The 26230-nt window shown below is 43.4% G+C and overlaps 1 protein-coding gene and 2 long non-coding RNA genes across 4 annotated transcripts in view; 1 reads left to right on the forward strand and 2 right to left on the reverse strand.

Moving 5' to 3' along the window:
* Positions 1 to 2192, reverse strand: part of MAF (MAF bZIP transcription factor) — a 193714-nt gene extending 191522 nt beyond the window's left edge. For both annotated transcript variants that reach the window (XM_032990640.2, XM_032990641.2), the window contains exon 1: positions 367 to 2192. In XM_032990640.2, coding sequence (XP_032846531.2) covers positions 367 to 1454 — 1088 coding nt within the window. In that variant the 5' untranslated portion in view covers positions 1455 to 2192. The remainder of the gene's footprint in view (positions 1 to 366) is intronic.
* Positions 2193 to 3186: 994 nt separating this feature from the next.
* On the forward strand, positions 3187 to 6956 carry LOC116961090. The gene is made up of 2 exons (XR_004406763.2): positions 3187 to 5870; positions 6008 to 6956. It is a non-coding gene; the product is annotated as an uncharacterized LOC116961090 (long non-coding RNA).
* LOC116961089 overlaps positions 6823 to 26230 on the reverse strand; it is a 34235-nt gene continuing 14827 nt past the window's right edge. Inside the window, exon 3 of the long non-coding RNA XR_004406762.1 lies at positions 6823 to 6915. This is a non-coding gene — a long non-coding RNA (uncharacterized LOC116961089). The remainder of the gene's footprint in view (positions 6916 to 26230) is intronic.

A 26230-nucleotide genomic window follows, 5' to 3' on the forward strand; every position in this document is an offset into this window, starting at 1 on the left:
GGATCTTTCAAATTAAAAAAAAAAAAACAAAAAAAAAACAAAAAACAAAACCACAACAGCAAGCCCCCACAAAAATTAAAAAAAAAAAAAAAAAAAAGAAACTCATGTAGAACTTTAGGTTGGCCAACACGGAGCCAGCCCACCTTAAAAAGAAAAAAAAAAAAAAAAAAAGAAAAAACAAAAACCAAAAAGCAACCCAAAAACCAACTTTGTTTTAAAATTGTTTTGAGTTTTTTTGTTTTTTTTTTTTAAAAAAAAAAAAATAATAATAGAAGGTGGCAAGCTGGGTTGTCGCTCTAGCAAAGCCCCCAACAACAACTCACACGGAGAACTTTTAGTTAAGGTGGCAAGGCTGTGGGAACTCACATGAAAAACTCTGGAGAGGAAGGGTTGTCGCTGCTGGATCCGTTTTCTCTGAAGCCATTGCTGACCAGCTTCTCGTATTTTTCCTTGTAGGCGTCCCTCTCCCGGACCAGCCTGGAGATCTCCTGCTTTAGGTGCTCCACTTGCTGCAGCAGCTGGTTCTTCTCCGACTCCAGGACGTGCCGCTGCTGGACCCTCTTGAAGCGGCAGGACTGGGCATAGCCCCTGTTTTTGAGGGTCCTCCTCTTCTGCTTCAGCCGGATCACCTCTTCCTTGCTGACGCCCCGCAGCTGCCGGTTGAGCTCCCGCACCGACATGGTCACCAGCTGCTCGTCGGAGAAGCGGTCGTCGAAGTGGAGGCCGCCGCCGCCGCCGCCGCCGCCGCCGTGGTGCGGGTGGTGCAGCCCCCCGGCGCCGCCGCCGCCGCCGCCGCCGCCGCCGCCGGAGCCGGCGGCCGAGGAGGCGGAGGAGGGCGGCGCGCTGCCCGGCGCCGCGGCGTGGGGGTGCCCGCCGCCGCCGCCGCCGCCGCCGCCGCCGTGGTGCGGGTGGTGGTGGTGGTGGTGGTAGTGGGGCGCGCCGCCCTGCGCCGCCGCCGCGGCGATCACCGCCGACACCACGGCGGCCGCCGAGCCCATCTCCTCGGCCGGCACGGAGCCGCCGGCGCCGGCGGCCGCGGCCAGCTGCTGCCCTCTAGCATAGCCATCGAAGGCGCCGGGCAGCGGGTGGTGGCTGCTGTTGATCAGCGCCTCCACCGCGTCCTCGGGGCTGAAGCCCAGCGCCTCCGGGTTGAGCTGCTGCGGGTAGCCCGTCATCCAGTAGTAGTCTTCCAGGTGGGTCTTCTGGTCGGTGCCGGAGCCGGGGCTGGGCGCCGAGAAGCTGGGGGACGGGGGCACCGAGCTGCAGGGCGTGCTCATCGGGGTGGAAGAGAGCGATCCCCCGGCGATCAAGCGGCCGCACTGGCTGATAATGCGATCGGTCTCCACCGGCTCCTTTTTCACTTCAAACTTCATCAGATCGAAGTCATTAACATATTCCATGGCCAGGGGACTGGTGGGCAGGTCGGAGCTGCTCATTGCCAGTTCTGATGCCATCCTTTTGCTGCTGACAGTCCTCCAGAAAGGGTGCGCTCCGGGAGCGAGGGGACTGCTCTGAGTTGCCACCGGGTGAGCCAGCTTGATTTTTGGCGAGCTCCGCTCCGCTCTCTCCTGCCTCTGCCTCTCGCCACGGCCCCTCGCAGCCTCCGCTCCAATTCGCCCCGGCTGCTCTCGCTCCCGCTCCGCGTTATCCTTTGCAGAGTCTCCGCTGCCGCTGATGCATCAGAGCGAGGGGCTCTCGCTATTCGCCTTTTGCATAAAGGATTTTTTTTTTTTTTTTTTTTTCTCTCCTCTCTCCCTCCCTTCTCTCTCTCCTCTCTCTTTTGCAGCTTGCAAACTGCAGCTGGAAGTGTTAGCTGGTGTTGTTGCGAGTAAATTTGTTGTTGTTGTTGTTGTTGTTGGTTTGTTTTGTTATTTTTAACACTTCATGGTGCCTTTCCTCTGGGCTTTCTCATGCAAAGTGCAGAGCGAGAAGAGAGGTTCATCGGGGAAGGGAGGAGGGAAAAGAGAGCGAAGACAAAAAAAATCAAAGTCGATATCGCAACCAAAATAATAATAATAATAATAGTTAAAAAAAAAAAAAAAGAGCGAGAAAAAAAAACTCGACCCAAAAGCTACAGCAAGAAGATGAAAAATATTTTAAAGGTTTCATCCAGCAGGAGAGTTTAAAAGCATTGCTGAGTTTTATAGCGCTCCTGACGTCAAATGGGAAATTGACTCGGCGGGCGGACCAATAGGCTGCCGCCATCCCAGCCCTCATTAGCATAATATAGAAACAAGGAAACTTTTCGGAGCTGTCAATCAGGGCCCCATCAGCTGACTGTCAGCTGGGGAGCGCCTTAACCCCTTCCTGCCCGCCGCCTGCCGCCGGACTCACCGGGTGAGCGGGTGCGGGACGGGGCGGCGGCGGGGCCGCTCCTCCCGTTCCGCGCTGTTCCGCTCCGCTCCCGCTCCGCCGCGCCGGGACGGCCCCGGCCGCCGCGCTCCCCGCGGCCGTGCGCGCCTTCGGGCGAGCGCCCTGCCCCGGGGCGGGGTGCCGGGAGCTGCCCCCGCCGGGCGGGCGGTGCGGGCACTGGAGGGCGCGGGGGAGCTGCCTCCGCCCGGGGACGGGGGCGGGGGGGGGGGAGCGCCGGTCGCTGCGCCCCAGCGGGGGGACCCGGCAGCGCGGGGCCGCCCCCGGGCCGGGCGCCGAGACCTTCCCCCGGCGCGGTGCGGGGTCACTCGTTCCGCGCAGCGCAGCGCCCGTCTCGTTCATCGATTATTTTTTTTTTTTTTACCGGGATTTTACCATTCCTCCATCCGCTCCCCCCCCCCCCCAACGCCAAGAGGTGCGAAAGCCCTGCGAGTTTGCCCGCCCCCCACCGCACTTGGCCTGCTGGCCCGGACTAATTAATTTAATACATTTCGAACTAATTGTATTTACTTTAGCCTCCCCCCCGCCCGCTGCGGGAGGGGGCCGTGGCGGCGGCGAGCGGGCAGGACGCGGAGCGGCGGATCGGCTCGGTTTAAACCTCGACAGCGCCATCTCTCGCCGAAAGGTCAGTGCCGAGCCGGGCCCCGGCCGGTGCGGAGCCGCGGGAGCCGGGCCGGGCCGGGGGCGGGGGCCGGGGCGGTGCCCCCCCCGCAGCCGCCGCGCTCCCCGCCCGGCCCCGGCCCCGCTGCACCCGCCGCGGGCCGGCGAAACCCGCAGCCTCCGGGGCTGCCAGGCTCGATTTTCCGACCGGGCTTTATGGGAATATCGATAGAATTAAAGTTACTTGTAATTCTGTGATAAATGAGATGTCTCTAGTAAGTAAGATTAAGTGCGGTGCTATAAAGTTGTTTATCTGAAAAGTAATTCTCAGAAACCTGACTTCTGACACTTGGTCATATATTAAACCAGCTTCTTGAACATTGTACTTCAAATCCTCCCTTCTCCCCTCGCCTGGTCCCTTCCCCCTCGGAGTTTGCTATTTATAACTGCGTGCAGGGTATTACTTTGTAGGTGCGGGCAAGTATCTGGGTAATTTTTCACCGACTGTGAAAATGATCATTTGCAATAGCCAAAGAATCTCTGCTTAGGAAATAGGACTTGGCTAGTGGATTTACGAATGGATAACATCTTCCGACTATGCCATTATCGGTACGAGTGCCAATACTAACATCTGAAAGTCATACAGCATGTACCGTTCCTGGCAGCTAAGAAAGGCAGGGCACACTGCAAATTTAGGAAGATAACTACATTTAGAAACAATCATAGAGGCAATTCTGTAAAGCTAAAAAATGCTACCAACACTGCTAACCAAATTAAAATACAGTTCTGCACGGTCCCAAAACACACCCGCACGCAGAGCCATGGACATCTGCTAGCTTTATCTTACAAATGTGGTTCATGACAGTTAATACAATTTAACTACTCGGGCTGGCTTTCCTATTTCTCCACGTTGTTGGAATCAAGAAAACTTCCAGGCTCACAGCATAAATCCCCCCAGGACAGTCCAATTCCATGTATTTGTTTTTTCCCTGAGCAAGATGAATGTGGTACTGTATATCACTTAACATACTCACCTATGAGAGACATAAAATGTGTGCTAATATTTTTAAATGAAAAGGCTATTGCATTTCAGAATGTACAATCATAGTATTTCACTTGCTCGTTTGATAGATGGCTGTGGAAATGTGGCTTTAGTCCCATAAAATAGTTTGTTTGGACGCAAGGATTCAAAGTGCTACATTTGCAAATGAGTAAATTTCCTGAGTAAACTCTGAACTCTAGACAGAGTATGAAATTGTGTGAGCTAATGAGGACCATCTCTTAATTGATACCAATGTAAGCAAGTGCTGTGAATTAATTGAAGCTCTGACCTACCAGAACAGCAAGTAAAATTATTAGTTGTACAATATTGTTCTTGTGTGATTGTTACATAGAACTGCTGCATCAAAATGTCTCTACTGTTCAGCACAGCAGAGAAAAAAAGATTATTAGCAATTTTTGGATAACCTTCAGAAGCAACAATCTCCTCCCTACGCTATATAATTCTCGTTTTAGTAGTATTTTTCTTTATTATTTGGCTATTCACAATGGGTGTCTAAACATTTACAGTCCTCTATTAACAGTGTTTCTTTCATAACAATCACACACTTTCATTTCAATTAGAGCTATTCAGTCTTCAGTTTTTCCACAATTATCGCAGGCCAATTCCCCCAGACTGCTCCCTTTTCCCAGCACTGTTTGTAACAATCCTGCCCTGAGCCAGGCAGAGGGAAAACTCCAGCGTCCCTCTCACAGCCTCTTGCTCTGCTTTGTTTTTAAGCATCTCTGTTCGACGACATAACGTGGAGCCCCTGCTTGCTCCCAGTTTGCTGCTGACCCGGTTCATAAGCCTTCAGACTAATGGGTATTTACTGTGGGAGAGTTTTCTGACAAATCGCCTGGGGGGGGAACGTGAAACATTAACTCCAGATACACCCGGAGCGCCCTGCATTGGGTCGAGCACACCAGCAGCATATGCACGAACTTCCATCGCTGAAGTGTGTGTGCGTGCGTGTGTGTATCTAACACAGAAGATTTAGCAGAAGCCAACGTGCAGGTTATGAGTTATATGGACTCGGAGTGTAATTTGTTATAACTTAAACACATATCAAGACTAACACATTAAGTACAGTTATTGCTCCTTTTGTTTATCTAGTGTCTTATTTTATGGTGCAGAACTAAACAGTGTCCGCTGAATTTAACTATGAAACCAGCCAAATTGATTTCAGAAAGACTTCTTCAGAGTAACAGAGTGATAAGGCATAAACTGCTCCTAGGTGCAGTGCTAGATAAATCCTTTTAACAGTCTTCAGATCAGTTAACAGGGTAAGTAAATCACATATCACTGTTAGCAGATTTATGGGAGAGAATTAATAGAATCAGACGAGATAATCTGGTAGGGATAAAATTGCTGAGGAAACAGTCCTGCCTATATTGGAGGGTATGAAACAACAGTCTGATTACTGGGAGTCGTTACGGATTGGTGAATTATGAGCTAAATCATCGTAAGAGTAATTCAGTATTTATTAATTCTTTTCTCTTTAAACAACTCGCAGACGCAAATAAAAGCCTCTCTCTCTTTGAAGACACATTCTTTATATATTTTTATTGGATGTAATTTACTATTTGCATTACCTGTATTTACTTCATAATTGAACATTTTGCATTCAAATTTATGTCATGCATTATGCTTTCTCCCTTATTAGCATAAATAGTCACTTACCTCATGAATTACTAACAAAGTTTATCTGAAAATATAGGTATATTTTTTATTAAGTGGAACACAAACATATGTACAATAAATTCTGGTTTGCCAGTAGTGTTACAGAAACACAGAACAGCCCTGTATCAGAGAAGAGGGAAAAGAAGCAGCAGTGAAGAAGCAGAATCAATTGCTATGTGTATGTATGTGACAATAATTTCTTCTGTCAATGTTTTGTTTATTTTTAATAAAGAATGAGTGACTCAAAGGCTTTCTTCAGAAGGAGCAGATGAAAAAGGATCTCCACAGTGAATTTCTTCTCTCTGTTCCCCCCAGTACTTTCCAACGGGCTTGGCTAACCGAGGCTGTGCCACCGCAGTCCGCTCCGGCTGAGTTCCTGCTGACCCGGTGCACGCCATGAATGTATGCTGCTCTGAACTCACTTTCTCAAACATTCCTCTCTTTCCCCTAATCCTGTTTTTATGCTTGGCTTTAAATCCAAATAATCAATATAATTTAGGCCCATTCTGCAGTATTAATGCAGGGAATTATGCAGAGAAAACCCCAGCCCTATTGACTTCAAGAACTGCAGGATTGAATCCTTGATCCCATCGAAACCCATGACAAAACTTGTATTGATTTCAGTAGAAGCAGGATTGGGTCCTTGATGTTAGCAATTTGTTTATGTCAGAGGGCTGACGCTACAAGAAATGAAATATGTCAGCAGATCTGCTGGCAGGAAATCGGGTCTGCTCCCCAAAATTCAGAGGCAAAATTCCTAGTTAACTTGTGGTGGACCTCTGTTACGCTCAGGTTTTATCATCGTGATACTGTGTGCTAGGATGCCTGTATATTTTGTCTGGATGCATAAAGCCAGTCCTCCCGGGAGCATTCAAATGAGCACATCTATAAATGTAGCACAGCAAAATGAGCTACTTTTGCCACTCTCGCTTTTCCCGAGCCCGGTACAATCCATTTCTGTGACGACAGTTTTCTGCCCCATACGCATCTGATACTGCTCTTTTATTTTAAGGCTGAGAAAATCTTCCCTTTAAACTCACGCTGAGCATCAAATTGGACTCCACTTGCAGCTGAACATCTTGGCTGCCTCTTCCTTTCCTCCATCAGCTCCTGTATATTTTATGTAGAATTCTCTCTGTTAATGAAACTTGCTTCTCCTGTCTCTTCACTTCCCAGTTTTGCCTTAGTGTTACCGAATCCACCAGACTTGTCGCGTTTCAAAACTGTGCAAAAGGAGAGAGAAATAAAATATTTTATTTTCCTATACAGTCTCCTATTTGGCCATTCTGCACAGACCCTAAATATACAACCTATATTCATTTGTATGTAAAATTTCTGTTGCTAAATTAGAAAAAAAAAAGTAGTTAGAATAAGGCAGGCTTAAACACACATCTTGGTTGCTTTTGTGTCGCATCCGAGAGGGCTTGAGTTTTAGCTCTAGGAATTGCGAGGTATTAGCAGCTGCTTCGATTTTATTCCCCTGGAAGTGCCTGACAGTCACTGTATGGAAGATGCAGCATCGGTGCTACACCTGAATGTGTGAGTTTGCTCTCTGTACCCTGAGTCCGAATGAAGTGACAGCTTTTTAGCAATCAGAGTAATTTCACTGCTTGCTTATAACATTCATAAAATGCTAGAAATATTCCTAATAACTGCGTATGATCCAGAAACAATTTCTCTGTATGAAGGGAAGACAGTTCAGAGGTGTGACTGAAAAGCTGCAAGTGAGTCTAAGACGTGGCTAAAGGTTGGTGTCACAAGGTTTGTACTGTGCTTGTTTCATGACGCATGTCCTAGTTTACTAATTTTCATGAATGGCTTTGCCTAAATGTAAAAATCAATGAAGACATTTTGATGCTAAAAAAAAAAATCTATTTATCTAAAAGAAATAAAAACTAAAATTGAAATAAAGATTTTTATCAATCTTTATGGTGGAATTTATCATGCATAACTTAGATGATCATGTTCAGTTATATAATGTGGTGTTTGCTCTGAAATTAGGTGAAGTGGGTAAGTAGAGTACCTGGTAAAAACTCGTGCACAAATTAATCTGAAAACTCTACAGAAGAAGAAAACTAGTATTAGTTAAGAGAAGAGAATAAAACAATTACATTAATATTGTGTATCTGAGCTGTCCCGATAATGTGATATGCACTGCACTTGTATCTATTTTACCTCAGAAAAATAATTTCTGCTTTTTTCCCTTCTGCTCTGCATTAAGTTGTTTCAACAGTATGGAGCAGTTGCAGTGGCAGCATGAAAAAATAAGTGAATTTTATATGCTATCTCTTTCTTAAATTCAGCCGTCAGTAAGTGGTGAGGAGGGCATGATTCTGACGTGATGTTTTGATGTGTAACTGTGAAGGTTGAGACAGTCTTTATTAAAAGTTACAAACTTCAGTAAATTTTAAACAAATCTGTGATTTAATGTCTGGAAGTGCGAGATGGCACAGACTCATTAATTTTTGGTGATAAACTGCGCTGTGTGCGATGGGCTGAGAGCCATGCTCTGGGCTTATTCAGTGTAAACAGTAAAATACGATAACTGCTTTAAGTAACTGATGGGGTCTTTAGCAACACAAAGTTCTTGGCTTACATGACCCAAAAATGTTCATTATAACAGAGGAGGGCTGGCACCGAGCCCTTCCCGGCTCTCGCAGCTCTCTGTGCGGGGAGGGAGGTGTAAAGTGAAGCCAATTCCAAGCAGCAGCTTTTCCCCCCGCTGTGCACTCGAGTGGTGCTGATAGAAACAACTACGGGAGGTGCAAGGGGAGAGAGATCGGGTCAAAAAGGCTTTGCACGGCAGCAATGAGGAGAGACACTTAAAATAAATGGGGGGGGGGGGGGGCGATGACTGCAGCACAGATGAGAAGGTTGCTGTGAGCCCTGCACCCCCCAGGCAGGACCTCTGGTACTCTGTCCATCTCCGGAGTAGGCAGAGTCCTTGCCCACACGACAAAGATGCCTCAGACATGAGGAGAGCTGCAGGATGAAAGGTGGTTATGAGCACAAGGTATTATAAATCAAAACCCCAGATGAGCTGTACGTATAAGAGCACATAAGGATCTTGTGTTACCTCCAACCTTTAATTATCTGACTGAATCTGGCCTAACCTGCTTATCTTCTGAGCATTACTCATCGAGCTCTGGCAGAAGGAGGTGTCAATGAATACGGGACAGCTTTGGAGCCAACACCTTCACCAGTTGAACTGACAGGAGTTGAGGCTTAATCATGGGCAGAAACGTGTGTGTGTCTGTGTTTCCCCCTACCCAGCCTGTCCCTCCGTAATGGATCCAGCTGATTACATCTCCTGTCCTCTCCAGCCAAGGTGAGCTAGCTCCCCTCCCAGCCTTTCCCCTCCCGTTCCTCAAATTCAACAGCCCAACTCCACTTATGGGTAACGACACCAGGTTTGATTTCTGTGGCAGAAGCTTGGCTGCTGGAGCTGTCTTCTTGACTGTGGAGATATAGCAGCATCTGTCAGAAAATCTATGTGAAAACAGTACTGGTGCCAGCAAATGGAAACTGTAGCTTTCTAATCAGCTACATTTGATTTGGTTTGATATATTTAACTTATCCTTTTTTCTCCTGCTATTGGCAAATGTGTTATTCTTCCACATAAATGAAAACAACCTGCATTTTATTGGATAGCTTTACAGAGTCTTGGTGCAAAGAAGTGTATGCCATGATGACATCTGATATCTTTCAGTGTCATTAATTGTCTTCAGAGAGCAAGGGATGGAAAGTCTTGTACCCCATTTTTTTCCCTCCTACTCCATCAGAGTTATTTCACTGTTATAGGAATGGTGGGCAGACCTGGTTCAGATTTGTCTCCATCCGGAGTCTGGGTCATTCAGAAACTCTAATCCTTAACTAAAAGGAAATTATAAAAATACCCATGAAATTAATTTTTACACCTGCAGTTGGAATTAATAATGGCAACCAGAGTGGCATCCTATTTCAGCTCCCTTGAGGTGACTAACAGTCCTGGTCATTAATATAATCCCAACCACCAGAGGAATTCACTGTCTGAGGGATCTACCATGAAAAACAAATGATCCCCAGAGCTATGCCTGCACAATGGAAAATGGCTTTAGTCATGTATTAGTCATTTTATCACAAGATTGTATTTTTACACTGGGAGGTTTGCGCTCTGATATTAAAAGAGAACAGAACAGAACAACAACATTTGACTTGGTAATTTGCACACAGGGTTTGATTATGTTTGAGCTTCCTTGCTTTAGAAGGATGTGTATAAATGACTAAGAGCAATAAACGAAGTCTTCTAAGTATGAGGCTTTCTCATGCAAAGTTCACATGCATTTATTACTATTCGTTCTTAGCATCAGTCCTGCATATATCTGTGGGTGATGCTTGTACTTCATCTTGATAAGGGAGTGGTCTATTGCTAAAATGCTGCTTGAATTTTCCCCCGATTCTGCTTTTCTCCCTTAATTGCAAGGGATGAAATGTGTCAAGTGTCTGCTTCACTCGGCTGGGAATCACGGTACTGCCTCTGCAATTTCCCAGCCTTCAAAGATGACATGCAGCTAGCAAACTATAAAGCTAAGCGACTGCACGGTGGCTCTGAACTGCCTTCAAAAGGCATTTGCTTCTAGCGGTGGAGAAGCATTAGTACTTCAAGCAGAGCGCAGAATAGGTGTGTACTTGAATCCTTTTTGCAGAACCATCTTTCAGAAGGAATTTCTCTAATTATGTTTATTTAATCTTGCCCTAATGGCCACACGTGATATGCTCCGAGTGTCTGAAATGTAACTACCAATTTCAGCTTTATTCTCTGCTCTCAAGACCAGCTTGGCTTATGAAAAGAAAAAACCTATTGCTCGTGTCCCAGGAGCCATCCACACAGGGTGCGAGCACATTTCTACAACTACTTGTATCCATAACAAAAAGCAGGTGGTCTGTTGCCTCTTCTTAATATAAAGCCTGAGTTATTTTTTAAGACAATACACACCTATCACACACTCACCGCATTTATTGTTCCGGGAAACAGTAATAACCTCGTGGTGCTGCTGGAGAGGTCTTTCCATACCTGAAATTGCTTGGTTCCATATTTACTATGTTGTACAAAAGGGCTTAAAGGTCTTTAGCAATGGTGGCTTGGAGCTTATTTATTTGCACAGCACAGGAATTAGACTGAGAGGGAGAACTGGAGATACAGACTTGTCTCCCTGTAATTTGTACAGAGATTTCAGCTACAGCTTTTTTCTCTCCATTTAGAGCATTTACTAGGATCAGTTACTGTGAATGTAGCTTGTGTTATTCCCTGTGGAGTGGGAGACAGGTAGAGCAGTTTCTCTCTTTATTCTTTCTGTCCCCTCTACAGATTTACCCCTTTTATAGCTGTTAAGGTAACTACTGAACTACTTAGAGACTGGCCTCGTGTAGTGGCAGGCTAGCACTTTCTGGTGTTAGTTTAGCCCCAGCAGGTTTAGATTCCATCCCCTGCAGTTTCTTCTAACAAGGATTTATTTTTTTTATCTGTCTGAAATTCAAGGTTGAGTCCAGCAGGACTTGGCTGTGTCTTCTTGCAAGTGGTGATCCAAAATCAAGTGCTAGGAGCCACTAATAAGAGGGGTGATATACCATAAGGTTTCTACAGTTTTCCAGATGACTCAAAAAGCCTGCTGTTAGTAAATCTACCGTTGCAAATTTAAGGGAAATATATCCATCATGCCACATTATTCTGCAAGTACAGCTGGGAATGCGAGGCTGACTGTAGCTGGATGGGCACTATCACAGTGAAGAATTTGGATACCAACACCTTCATAGTACCAAATTAAACAGGTCAGTGCATCAGTGCAAAAAGGTGCACTTAACTCCACAAAGGTCATGTAGTGCCTTGAGTTCTAGCAGTCAAGCTGCCACATGTAAACCCTGATGTCCGGTCACTCCACTGCTACAGAACATTCCTCGTATTGGAAAAAATTTGCCCCACCATGTCACCTCACTCTAGAAGTTGCCAGCCGCAAAGATTAATTTTTAACCTCCTTTTTGTTTTCCAGGGATAAGGCAGATGAGTAAACACTTCACACCAAGCCTCAGCTGGGAAAACTTGTTAGATCAGTGGAGGTGACAGTTCCTGAGGGTCTGTCCTTTCATTTCCCTGGATCACCCTTCTCGAGAGAGGATTTTTCTGTCTGCATAGACATTTCATTCTGACTGCTAGCCAGAAACCCAGCATCAATTCCTATGATGCCTGTTTGCAGCAAAGGTGCTGCAAAGCTGCAGTTACTGTAGCACAGTAGGGCTGCTACAGGATTTCCTCGTGGAAAAAAAATAAGTTCAGTTTAAGGCTTTTTGTGGCTTCTCTGAAAGATAACTAAACTTTACATACATCACTATCTGGAACTTGATCTTGGGGTCAGAAGTACAAGCACATAAAGAGTCTGCATAAGTGGGAATGACTTGTAACCCCCCTCGTTATCTTCCCTATCACCTGCTTTTAACAATACCGAGGTTTGGAGATAGTCATCCTCCTTCTTTAGACTCACATGGCAGCTGGCAGGGTTAGAAGCAGGGCTTTCAATGAGGTGCATTAGCTTCTTCGTAATTTTAAACATAAAAATGTGGTTCAGGACTAACATGATTTAATTTCCTGAATGATAGTCCTGCAAACCCAGGCTGGGAGTCTAAAAGCCAAGAGCCCCTAACATTGCCACCCAAACTGAAAGTCTGATGACCAGAACTTAGCAGATAACTATCTTTTATTAGCTAGAAGATAACTATTTATTGAAACTACACAAGAATTTTGCCTCTGCTGAGGCCAAATAAAATCAGAGAAATTTTTTCAGCATTTGTCCCTTCATTTGGGAATTTCAACTAATAACTCACTGTCCTTCTGTTTCACAGGTCCCTTAACTAATATACTGGGATGTATGAGAATATTGCTGTGACTCATAACCAGAGCTGAAAAGTCCAAATCTAAACTTCTTTAGAGTCTTGGAGTGACTGGGGCAAGGGAAAAATTACAAAAATGAACACAAGATGCAGGAGATTTGCTCCAGGGAGGAAGCAAATGTAGCATGTCAATGTTCTTCAGCATCAGCAGCCAGGTTAGTACTAAACAGATACAAGAAAAGTTCTTGGTACATCAGTCTTTCTGGTTAGGAGCAATTTTCATCACTATGCTTCCAAATTAATAAGATAGAAGAACAATATTGCAATATAATACAGTATCTTGGACAGGTGTAGCTTTTGGTTTTACCAGAAAACCTAACAGAAAGCCCAGGGATGGGACATCAGTTAGGTGAGCAGGCTGCAGGACAGAACTAAGAAGAAATTAATTGTACCTGGTACTTAATTTTAGCTCATTTTAGGTGTTCTTTCCTCACAATTCATACCGACAACTATATACTTCTGGAAAATATAATTGCTGGTTAGAAGGAAAGAGTTGTCATCTGATTCCCTTTGGCCATCAATCCTGGCTAAAGCATATGCTATAGAGGTTTAATGAAGCTTTTCCAATAGGACAAAATACGTACTGTTCTAAGTCCCTTCTGCATGGCAGAAGAACAGCACCTTTCCTTTCACGCGTGTCCAGCCATGTGCAATTCAAGGGCTTGGTGGTAAACACAACGTCTGTAATGCAGAACAATTAAAGTCATTCCCACCACAGCTGAGCTTGCCTCATTTATGAACAGTGTGCAGTGAATGTTGTATCAAGACTGTGATGATCTGACGGTTTCAGGAATAAACCTTTCAAAGAAGAGAAGACATTGATACAAAATTGAGGTGCCACAGAAAAGGCCAGATGTTCAACTTTTAGGTCTTTATAGGGCATGCAAATTTTTTCTCATGACTGAATGTGCATATTACCCATTGATGTGATCACTTATGCATCCAGCTCATCATCTGAATAGGCAAATATCTTATCTTCTGCAGCAACCATACTCAGAATTTAATGCAAAATTCATTCTTTTAGAAAATCAGTCCCCTAGAACACAATGGTAAATCATGCATGATGAAGTGATACGAAGAGAAATGCTGCACCCTTCTTCTGAGGTTTTTATTTCTTTTCTCTAGAAAAATGTCTCCACCTTCATGCTGAAAGCCACAATTATTATTTCTTCATATTCACATTGTGTTACCGCTCAGTGGCTCACATCATTGATTAGACTCCATTACGCTAAATTCTAGAATGCCCAAAGAGCTAAATATAAATCAGGACACAACAGATACAAAAATAGACGTGGACCACAAGGTAACCATGAGCCACAGTAACACCCTCCAGTAGTTTTGTCTTCTGAGGGACAGTTAAGCAGAGCTGGGGTGAGTCAGTACATGACAGGAGCTCACAAAGGGTGAAGAACTTGTGGTGGCTCTCACATCACTGAATTACCACCATTAAAATAATTAACCTGACTTGTGTTAGATGACACAGCAGTCTTCATGTAACCCATGACTGAATGGCATGCAAAAATGAGGGTTCTGATCCCTAATGATGAAATTACTTGTCCTTTTTTTTTTCTTTCTTTTTTTTTTTTTATTCTTAACAAAGGTAACACTAGTCTCCCATGAATAGTCAGTTCTCAGCTCTGCCATGGCATTTTGCCTTGACTATTGTTTCCTGGCAGATCCAACCACTATTGGGTGTTCCTTGCTTGTTTCCTTTCCAGCCACGCGATGTTTATAGTTATTGGGTTTGAACAAATGGAGCAAACTGAATTGCAGATGATACGTAATAATATAATATAATATAATATAATATAATATAATATAATATAATATAATATAATATAATATAATATAATATAATATAATATAATATAATATAATATAATAATATAAATGAAATGCACTTTACATTTGTGTATCAGCTTGTTAGCAGGCATTACTGACCTTAACAAGAATTGCTTAGAATCTCATCTCCAGGCACCAGCATCTGTAAGTCTCTTTGGTATGGAAATATGCCTTCCATTCCTATTATGACCCACTGTATTTAGCTGTTCTCTCATACACAATGACAGATGTATGTAAGAAAATATATGTAGGAAAGCAAACCTGCCATGATTATCAGTCTCTAAAATGAGTGCTTACTCAGGAAGACAAAATACTCTTTCCCCTTGCTAGGAAAACCCAAACTATATTATGTACACAACATGCCTGTAGTTTTGGTGCCATAAAGCATAAATCATAATTTAGCCCTCTGCAAATAGCCTCTCTGCACTGAACTGCTGTGCCATGTTCCCTGAGGTCCACCTTCTTGGAAAGTGATGAGCAGAACTGGAGGGGATGGTGAGAAGGGCTGCTGTGCTCCTAGGGCCAATCTTTGCCCCTGCCACCCCACATCATTTCTGCAAGCATGAAACTGGGAACAAATTGGGATGAAATCTGAATGTGTTTTTTCAGGTGATGGCAATGCAATGCTCACTTTTCCTTTTTTAAGAGGGTTATAGGAATTCTGGATCTGTGTCAGGTCTGTGATCCCCAGTGCAGAAAGAAAAAGGATTTTTAATGAAAACCAGCTTCAGTTGTGAATATTTAATACAGTGCCCAAGTAGTAACAGGATGATAAAGTTTTGATAGGCCTGGTATTGGCTTTTATTTTTTTAAGGGGGAACTCCTCTCTCACTAACGGAAAAAGCATTTTTAATGCCAACATCAATATAAAGTGCTGCTGGGACTTTTATATCATCTCAATATCAGGCCTGTGTTCAAGGAGCAAAAATAAATGCAGTGTTCACAACCATTTGATATTATAGCTGAATAGCTTTCAACAAGCTCTTACCATGTTTTTATGCACAAAGTATGATTTGGAGGTTGGAGATGGAAAATGAGGGAACTGAAGGGGAGGGGAAGCTTTTTGTTAATTTATAGATGCTAGCTGAAATGTTTAAGAGGATTCTTACCAGGGTCACAACATGGTGTGTAGATCAGGTTATTTTGCAAATAGCAGAATTTCTTTTTTTTCTTTTTTTTTTTTTCTGTCAGCATCAATAGATTTGTTTGATGCACTTTAAATGTTTAATTAAAACATTATGTTAGCACATTTACTGTAAGTGATAAAAACACTTTGGAGGTGGTCTTAAAGCAATTGGTGACTCTGAAATTGCTAGACATGCACTAGTAAATCAGATACAAAGTCCATAAATTGGAACGATTCTCTTTCAGGCCTATGCCATTTCACAGATATTAAAGCTGCTTAATTTAATTCCTCAGTAATATGGAATGTGTACAGCAGCTGATGTGACTTCTTCAGACTGATTGTTTAAGGTCATATAAACTCAGGCCTACAGAGCACAGGATAGAAATTCTCTCTTATATTAATACTGTTTATAATTCAGTTCTCCTTCAATCCCTTAATCGGAAAAGAAATGTTTACTGTGTGATATGGCTATAAAATAAGTAGGAATTGTAATGAGTATTTGAAAATGTAGAAAAAACATACACTAAGTCACAGCTACTGGTACCAACTGTCTCCTCTTTTTAAGCAGGCTTGTTCAACTTAAAAGGAAAACTATTTTTTAATGCAAGGCAGTCACTTTTATATATGGAATGCAACTGTATTTTGCAAAGTACAAAGGAGAAGTCAAAGCTACTGTAAACTGTTCCTTGCAAACGACTTTGTTCCTCAGCAAGTAACACCACCCCATATTACTGGATGAAATCTATACCCAACTGAAGTCAATGGGAGTTTTGCTGCTTCCTCCCATTAAAGGAGGAAAAGCTCATGCTTTTAGGAATTGCATAGGTAGCATCTTTAGCAATATGCAAGGGATAGCATCTGCTGCTCCACTGCTGTTTTAATACCTGAATTCAAAACACAATAGTAATAAAAGCTTCAGAACAAATTATTACGATTGGCTTCTTTGCCTATGTTGGAAATCTTTACTGAATCAGATTAATACAGAATATAAATATCACAATTAGATTTCACCAAGATGAGCAAATAATGAATCTTTCTTCTTCAGCTAAGAAAGTAGATTTTCTTGATAAATCTCTGAGTCAGCATTTCTTGCAAGCTGAACCTTTTTTCCCCTTCCTCCAACAATGTCAATAGCTAAGAAGTCAATGATTTCCAAGGTTGTCACGGATAACTTGCAATAGGAAAGGTAAAAGTTCACTCATTTTGATGTGTACATAACCTACTTCAGTCATCTTTAACAATATGTAACATGAAATTCTTAGCATGGAAAACTTGACTAAATGTCGTGTCCCCTGCTCATAAAAAAGCTGTGTGACAAGTTTGTCCCAGGATGCACATGAAAAATTAGCTCAATTAGAGGCTTGGCTCTGGAGCAGCAGGAGCTCTCTGTGAAGAGCTCTGCTGCAGGAGCTTCTGGGTAGACAGTTTATTGACATGAGGGTTTTCAGCGCTGTGGACACTTTTATTCTCTGTTGTGTCTAGAACCATGGAGTCGTGACTCATGGCTGAGATCAGTGCCATGCAAGGGATAAAGCAGCAGTGTATAACACATGTTGATGTTGGTGATGTCAGAGAAGTGTGTTTGTGAAAATGATACTGTCATCTTCAGTGTGTTTTTAATTCATATCTGCTCTCTTTCCTGATGAAACCACGTTTTTACCATCAACATGAGGTAGAATGGATTTTTATCTCTCATGCATCAACAGAGTTATCAGCACATTCTAGTTACACTGTGTTGTGAGAAGCAGCAAGAGCACAGCTGGATTTTCCGATTCCAGATCTGAGGTGTCTGCAAGGCAGACATTTAAGAAAATAACTAGATACTGAGGATCATTAGACCATGTAGCATTTAAACTAGGGTTGAATTTGTCTCATGAACTCTGTCCTGTGTGGTCAAATTCCAACTGCAAGTCTGCCTGCCCTACTATTAATCACTTTTTGGATTAAGAGACAAAATCACCTCTCCAACATTCTTAAGCTAATGTGTTTTTTTTCCATAAACAAACAAAGAAATCAAAACTATTTGTCTTAACTTGTTGATTTGTCCAAGTTATCTCATCCCAGATCTAATGACTGTCCCAAATATTAACAGGAAAACCTCTCTGTAACAGCTGCACCTCTTTTAAAGCTATTATTTTCTTCAGTCTTATGTTGTAGCGGTTGCAGTATTTAATGGTTAAAAAGAATGGCAAAGAAGTAAAGCCTGGACAATCTCACCCATCTTCACCTGACCTATTTTAGATTCTCATAACTGTCACAAGAAACAGAAAAACCAACTGTTGCCGTTCATAGTGAGGCCTTCATTAATAAACTCTGACAAAACCCTGTCAAGCATCAAAGTCATTTTCAGCCAAAATTAACAATGTGTACCAGAGTCATTTTCAGAAGAAATTAACCGGGTGCACTGGAGTAATTTATGTCACCCTTTCTGAAAGGAAGAAAACTCGATTCTGTATTTATCATAAAGACTATTCATAACTGAAAAAAAGACCACCAGATTTTGGCCAGTTCAACTCCCGTCATTATCCTTCATATAAAAAAAAAAAACCAACCAAACGATAAAACATGTATTATCAAATATGAGTCCAACCAGAGTTTTAAAGTACCTGTATGGGACAAATATCATAAGGTGTGTTCACAAGTCAAGAACATTATTTCTAGATAATGTGAATTTTGATAATGTATAGGCATTAAGGTCTTCTTTATATTTGTCAGAGGTTAAATTGCTCTGCTTATGAATCCATATTCATATGACTGAGCAGATCAGTCCTCAAGGTAAGCTCAAGACCCTCAGGATTTTTTTCCTTTTTTTTTGTTTGTTTGTTTGTTTGTGTAAAGCTACATTTTTAAACAGTTTTGATATTTCATAATATAGTTTGTGACAGGGCTATTTCACCATTCATTAATGTGGGCTGCGGTGTCATCACAAAGTCCCTAACACTGTGTCAGCGTGAGTCTATGGAGAAGACATCAAGATGTCAACATATTCCAAAAGGGGAAAGAGTGTCAGTGCAAGTCTACAGAGTCATGGTGGTATGTGAAGAGGAAGCAAAATGAAATTGTATCTGTGATCGTACAGCAGTGCCAGACAAAGACACGCTCAACCCAGAAGCCTTTTAAGAAGTATGTGCAGTATTCAAGAGGATGCAACCAGGTAACTGTGATATTTCCAAGTTTTAAAGAAACTTTAGGTTTAAATAACTCTTCTGTGCTAAAATACCTCATCTATAACCAGGAGTCTCACAGTAGTAAGAGTAGGTGATTGGAAAATGATACAGTACTGTGTGTTAAGTAAGAGGACAGATGAAGAGCCTACTCGGGTGTGCATTGTTGTCTGCCTAACCACTCTCCTCGTGCAGAGGAATGTCTTGAGAGGTTTCCTTCCTGCCTTTTCCTGGTCAGTGGAGGGTGCAGCATCCTCCTTAAGGATTTGCACAACCTGCGGGAAGCTCAGAACAGCAGCTGGCAACACCAAGGTGAGAGTCTTCTGTAACCAAAGGACCATATATACCACAGCATCAGCGCACAAATAATGCTTGTGGTGCATGGTGGTACCTGCTGATTTCAAGGAATTGGTTTGAGCTCACTAAAGGCAGATTGAAAGGTTCATTTATGTTTAAGCAACTGGCCAAAGCCCTCAGGGATGCACAGCTCCACCAGTCTCTGCAAGTGTTTGTCTTTCCTCACCCCAACCATGTTTCATAAAATATTCAGCCCTGCAACTCCCCTTCCCACGTGTTGCCTATTCTCCCATCTGTGCTAAGCACTATCCAGTGTTGTGAACGAAGTGGCTCCCCATAGACCCCTTTCCTGCACACCCTTGGAAAGGACACCCCACCATTTCAGAAGTGTAGCTCCATAGCGTTGAGTTACACTTTTTTTAGCCTAGACATCTGGAAAGTATCACCTAGGGGCCAGATTTAAGAAGTATCTTCATTTTATGCTGCCCGCAGGAGGGAGGAGGGCAGAGGCTTCACATTACTGCAGCACAGATGAACTCTAATTCTTTTTGCATGATTAGTGGACAATGTAAAGGTGCACGTTAACGTGTGGTCCACCAAAGCCCTTTCTGACTCTCAATAAGAAAGTTCCTCCATCAACATCAGTTTCATGAGGGCAAAACTGAGGTGAATGAAAACAGATACCTCCTCACTGTGACCTGAGTGGGGCCAGGTTTCCAGAAGTACTTCCATATTTTAGTAGTGGAAGCTTCTTTTCTGCAAGAGTCTTTGAAGGTCATTTGTCTACAGTGATTGAGGCACCTAAAATGCTAAAATTCAGAAAGCTTTAGGCCGGGGCAGGATTCAAAAGCATCCAGATGCCACTCTCTTACTGGTAGTGCCAATACTTGTCAAAATAAGGTGCTCTCTGCCCTCCTCCCCACTGAAAAATTGGACTCTGGAGGTCCAACCACACTACAGGGTGTTGTGAAAATAAGAATAAAAACACTACAATAAGTCTTACTGCATTCATTTATCAGTGCAAATAGCCCAGAGTTCAGCACAGCAAAACAGATGAAAGATGCAATTGTCCTGACCTTGGGCGGTTGGGTTTTTTCCCCCCTTTTGCTCTGTAGTGTGCTCTGTCTTTCTAATGGGGGGATTTTCATCATTACCACAGGCAAGGTCAGAGTGTGCTGTCTCCTGGGCATGTAGCTGCGGCTGCTGCAGAGTGCAGCAAAGCCAAATCCACCGCTGGTGCAACTCCACCAAAGCTCCCAGCCTTACAGAAGGGACTAATTTGGCCTTGTGTATTTTGAATAAATTGTTAACTCTTCTCGGCATGAAGAAGTGATTATTGAAAAGTTTGCCTCCACATACAAATGCAAATGACAGTCGAAGAACACGTGAATGTTAATCTTCCAAACCAAGTACGTAGACAAATGCTAGTCATTAGAAACATTTCCGTGCATTTATATTAGGCTGTCCTCTAAAAGACTTTTCAGACAAATATGTCATCAAGATATTCAAAACCATGTAATCTTATCCAAAGTTTCATCTATCAACAGTACAGTTTTCATCTCTCGCAGCTGTGTGTCAGAATGTGCAGGCAGATTAGCCAGCTGATAGCAAGGGGGGAAGGGAAAGAGGGGCTCTGTCATCATCAAGAAATACTGCTGGGGAGAAGAGACTCTTGCTGTTGATTTTTTACAAATCTCCCCAAGAACCCTTTCCATGCAGGAATTCAGGGGATATTTGCAAAGACTTTAACTTTTTGATGGGAGCTGGTGCTTGCCTCTGCTTGAAGCCCTCCTCCCCCCACTTCCCCTTCCTTGCAGAGTGTAAGGTCTCATAATAAAAAAACATCCTGAGCACAGTTGTGGTATCTGGTGTCTGTGGCAAAGCATCCCTCTCCACGGCAGATTACTTCACCAGGTTTCTTGTGCCTTCATAGGTCCAGAGAGAATGAGATAAAACCCAATTCCGAATGGTTTTGAACTCCAGCTGCACCCTTCACCTTCTTCAAAGGGAAAATCACCACACAGGTCCCTTCTACTAAAGCCAGAGGGGTCACTTGGCAAAAAAAAAAAGTTTACCTCAACACTTTTCAGCAAGCAAATTCTGTAATTCTGTTGTTTCAAGGAGAGAGATGAATGATGACATATATGGGCTTCTGATAAAGATGCAAAGAGATAGGACTAAAACATAGAGTAAACCACTGTGAAATGATTCCTCAATATGAGATTTAATATGCTGCAGTTGTTGTCTATGAGACAATGTCTTTGAATCCATGCATATGAATCCATGCATAATCTCTGAACGTATTCATTTTTAAATACATTCTTTCAAGTGAATTTTAGCATTACCGAGGAACTCTAGCTTGACAGCACTTGAAGACAATGTTTTAAAATCTGGGAGAGTGGGAAAGATTTTCAAAACCACAGAAGAGCAGTTAGGACTTAACATCACCTAAAATAAGCTCATTCTTTTCTGGGTATCTTTTCTGGGTATCTTTGAGACCTCTTTTTGAAGCAAAGCCCTATGATACAAATCAAGTGCCTTGATTTTCAGAGTTGCAAATCCAATTTGAGCTGACTGTGTAGGACATTCAGCATCTCTGAATATCACCTGTCTCAACAAACCCAACTTCAGTTTTCGGGGTTACATTTTTCTTTTGTGCTTTTGGCATGAAGACGCCTCCCCCAGGCACAGACAGAAACAAGGACAGTGCTTCGCCATTTGCTGGGCGCTCTGATCTCAGATTAAAGAGGTATTTCAGCAGAAAGGAGTCTGGTTTGGTGGAGAATCCTACAATATGGACACATCCCAGTACCATGGACGGAAGCAGCTGATGTCAGTGTAGTCATCAGCCAGTCTGCAGGGATTAGGGTACAAGTCACCAAAGCCCTAACCGAGGGAGCTGACCACTAAGGGAGGCAGAGCTCCGTATCTTGCTCATATTCCTCTGAGCTTATCTGGTTCCCTAAATTCGATATCAAATCAGTCTTGTTAAGGGGAGCGTACTGCTTAACCTATTTCCAGAACTTCTCCCTCAGCCTTGGAAATGTGTTTTGGAACAACTCAACTGAAAATGTCAGAGCACAGAGAAAGAGCCTTTCAGAGCCAATAAGGAGGTGTCCTATGAGGCGGGGAAGAAGTTAATTGTCCACTAAAACACAACCCTTAAATGAAAAAGCAAAATTTAACACCCCTGGAAAAAGAGCCCCAGTATGGTATTTCTTAAAGCTCTGCTTGACAAACTCTAATTTTAAACTCAAAATCATTTTTTAAAGCTTTGTAAGTACTCATGTAATTAGTTCCTTGCTTGGAAAAGTACCTTTGTCTCCCATGAAGAGAAATGGAAAAGAAATGAGGAGCAGGGTGGGAAGGGGAAGACACATTATTTGATGAAACAAGACATTGCTCCCAGCCTGGGGCTTGCTGCCCTCCCAGCAAAGCCCAGCCCGCCGACTCACTGCCCAGGCACACACGCCTGCCTGCTAGCCAAGGTCTGCCAGGTCAAAAATCTGCTTTATAGAGAGTGCCCTGAGCTAGTGTTTACCTAGAGGAGCCATTGCAGCCTCTCAGGATTATTTATCCATGTTTTAAAATGAGCCTGCATGCCCAAATATTTATTTGCTAGTTAGATGGTAATGGCTCTAGAGAAGTTGTTATGGTCTTCTGGGGACATCGTGCAACTTGTACCGCTACACAGAGTTTGTGTACCAGATGAGGTATTAATCTGGTTAGTTGAAATACTATGGCCTATCCACAAATCATTAATGTTGGCTGCAGTACCGTACAATGTTAACACAGGTACTTCAGAGCCAGTCAGTCAGTCCAGTGCCACACAATAGATATTTAGCCCAGAAAGGTCTGCAGACCTTTCCCAACCCCGTTCTTTTGCTGGCCATGCTGGCAGACCAGCAGAAACCAGTGTGAGGCATGGGATCATGGGTGGAGGCTTTGGAGTTATGACTTCAGTAGGCAAAGGAGGAGGAGAGCAAGCGATCTGCCAAAACAAGCATGGGTGGTGTGGCTTTGAGAAGACGGGGGCACCGAACAGCAGGGTGCAGAGCTTGCTGGAGTGGTTTTTAAAGATGGTTTAGGAAACTGGCTTTGATTTTAACAGCCGGTTCTACCAACAGAGACCAAACTGCCATCGGCACAGCCCTGTCCTTTTTCTTCGCCTACGCATTGCTACAAGCCACAAAGCACTCACCAAGACTGTATAACAAACTTAACTTCAAAAGACCAAAAGCCACAAAAAGCATAATGTCGCACAAGAAGGGAGCAGGAGCATAAAGAGACGTAGTAGTAGTGATTTCCCCAGATGCCTTTCTATGAAAAGAGAGAAGTGGGCAGCCAGGAGGTTATGTTACACATCTTCTCTCAGTTCTCAGAGCCTCTCCAGCTGCCATAAGGGTTCCCAGCTTCAACCAGGGGATACAGAATTGCAATGTGGACTCAAAGCATTCATGTGGCAGATGTTGACTTCCAGTGAGTACTGGGAACCTCTTTCTATCCCCACCAGAGCTATCTTACAGGAGCAAGCAAAAAACTAATAGCCGCAGTGCTGTGTTCCCCATGACCATGGCCATCTCCTTCCTGTCCAGCTCTGAGGGGTGCCAACAGAATCTGTAAGGACCCCCTGCTAAGGCTGAGGTTTCCTCTCTCAGTCTTGTCATCAAGTTTTTTTTCTCAGAATGGCTGGAGTTAAGGATGTGGTCTTGGCCTTATCTTTGAATTTCCTGGCTTTTGTCAGTGATAATGTCACATAGGCAGTGTTATGTGCCCAGCTGTGCTGATAGCAACATTGAGATTTTGCTGCTGCTCTTGGAGGCTTATTAGAAAAAGTTGCTTGCAGAATGTGATGCAATTGTTGCATGTACACCTCTGCCCCATGCTCTGCCCTGACTTTGGCGGTGTTCACAGTGCCCCTCTCACAGGAGAAGGGAACACAAAGGCTGTTCTTGAAGGGAAGGACACTTTCCCCCATGTGCAGTTTCACTACACTAGTAGAGTGTTACTGGCACTGCATCTGCAATTTGCACGTTGCAAGCATAATCAAACCAGTTTTCCTCCTAACTCATAACAGACGGCATTTCACTGAGATGGATTTACCATTGGCTGGTTCCACTGAACAGCCCAGATTAAAAACAAAATAGAAAAAACCCTAGCGCTGTGTATAATCAGAGATGTGAACACTAACCCAGAAGTTGCGCGTCCCACACTAAACAATCCAAGTTGTACAGAGATAACAAAAGTTCAATAACTTTTCCAGCAGATTGGGCTCTTGATTACTGCGAACTATCTGCTTCAAAGAGTTGCAGCCTTGCCAGTGGGGATTCATTCACCCTTTCTCAAGCCAGGAAGCCACCTCTGATGCTGCACCGTGGGCTGGGAAGAAGCCTCCAGACACCTTCAGGAAACTGTGAAGGTGCTTTTGTCCTAGAGAGGATGTCTCTTAAGACATGGTGAACTCAACCTGCTTTCAGAAGGTTTTTCAGGCCAACAGAGGCACCTGAAGATTTAGAGAAAGATGACGCTGCCAGATGGCATGGCCCAGAGAGAGGATGAAATGAAGGCTGCGGGGGATGCATACACTGATTTCTCCAAAGGCTTATAACCATGACGAAAGAAATAGCTCTGCCACAAGAGAGTCTGATGAGAAAAGTCATTTGCTACTGAAATGTAATTTAAAAAATGTATTTAATACCAATTAACAACACAAGCCTGTAATATCCACTTATCTAAACTGCTTGTGGATTACTTGCTTTTCACTTACTAACCTACCCACTAATTTCTACAAAAAATAAAAATACAGGTCAGGCTTTTGCTACCAGATTTAGTTATTTTACTACCAGACAAAGATGAGCCAGAATGGTTATCAAGAAAAATAAGGGGGGAAAAGAGAATTAGGAAATCTTAGACATTGTATTAAAACAACAGTTTTTAGGGTGTTTGATTTACTATTCAACTGTGTGCAGCTGCTGCTGTGAGAAATAGGAAGCATGCCAAGGGAAAGAGATGGGGAAAAAATTAACGGGTGGGGGAGGTTTGCAGAATCAACTGGTTAATGAGATATGAAAATTTTTATGAGTAAGCCCCTGCTGAAAAGCACTTGTTTGTTTGAACCAGCTTACTGCTTACCCACTGACATGGCAATTCGGGTACTCTCTCCAAAGGACTTAATCACCAAATGTGAAATTTAGATGGCATTTGGGGTTTTCATGCTCGAGTTTAGATCCTCCTTATCTTGGAGCAACCTAAAATCTGCTGGGGTCCTGGCACACATTTCCTCATCTCTGCAGGCTGCAGGGCTCTGTATAAAGGGGAGCACTTTCCATAGGGAGGGCAGTAAATGACTCAAGTCCTATAGTCATGCCGGGAGGAAGCTCAGCAGGATGAGGTAAGAGATGTGGGTTTGAATGCCTTTAGGCAGAGGGCAGGAGGGAAGCGGTGCTCTCAGCACCCTGCCTCTCCCAGGCTGGTCTCACCTCCTCTCCAGCCCCGTTACTAGGCAGAGAAAAGCTTTCCTTTCTCCACTTCTGGGGAAAAGATTCAGGATTTGAATGTCCATGGAAGATCCAAGACCATGAATTTCTAAAAAAGAAAAGCTCTCTGCTTGGTCCAGAGGAAGACACTTAACTCTTCAAAAAGTCCACACCTTCCCCTGACATTTCCTATAAGACCACTTAGGCAGTTCATGCTGACTGTCCTCACCTGTATGAATCCCATTCCTGGGCACTGAGAAATTTTCAGACACTACCTGGTAACCTAAGCACCAAATTCAAGATTATTCAGCACCCTGAATTTAGAAGCTGCATTATTTCCTCTTAATCTCTTTTGACATAACCTAAACCTTGTTTTGTGGTCCAAGTGAAAAAAGACTTCAGACTCCTCAGAACAAGATTGACTTGTTTGTAATAATTTCTTGGATTATATTTTGCCCAGTTTCTTCTATGAAAAGCCCCATCATGCTTACAAATGTCTTTGTCATTGCTCTGTGGTTTTTGTAAGTGGCAAAGGCTCAGCAATTTCCAAGAAGAATAAATGTCCCAAAACCTTTAAAAACAACACACAAGCCCTCAGGTGCAGAGATCAGGCTTGTACCAAATCCTAGTCTGTGATACTCCCCACGAGGAGGAGGGAACTGGCACCATCAGAAGTCCTAGCTTTCATCTTGGTTTACTCATTGGTGAAAAT

This window comes from Tyto alba, unplaced genomic scaffold (assembly GCF_018691265.1).
Source record: "Tyto alba isolate M040663 unplaced genomic scaffold, T.alba_DEE_v4.0 Super-Scaffold_26, whole genome shotgun sequence".
Lineage (NCBI taxonomy): Eukaryota > Metazoa > Chordata > Aves > Strigiformes > Tytonidae > Tyto > Tyto alba.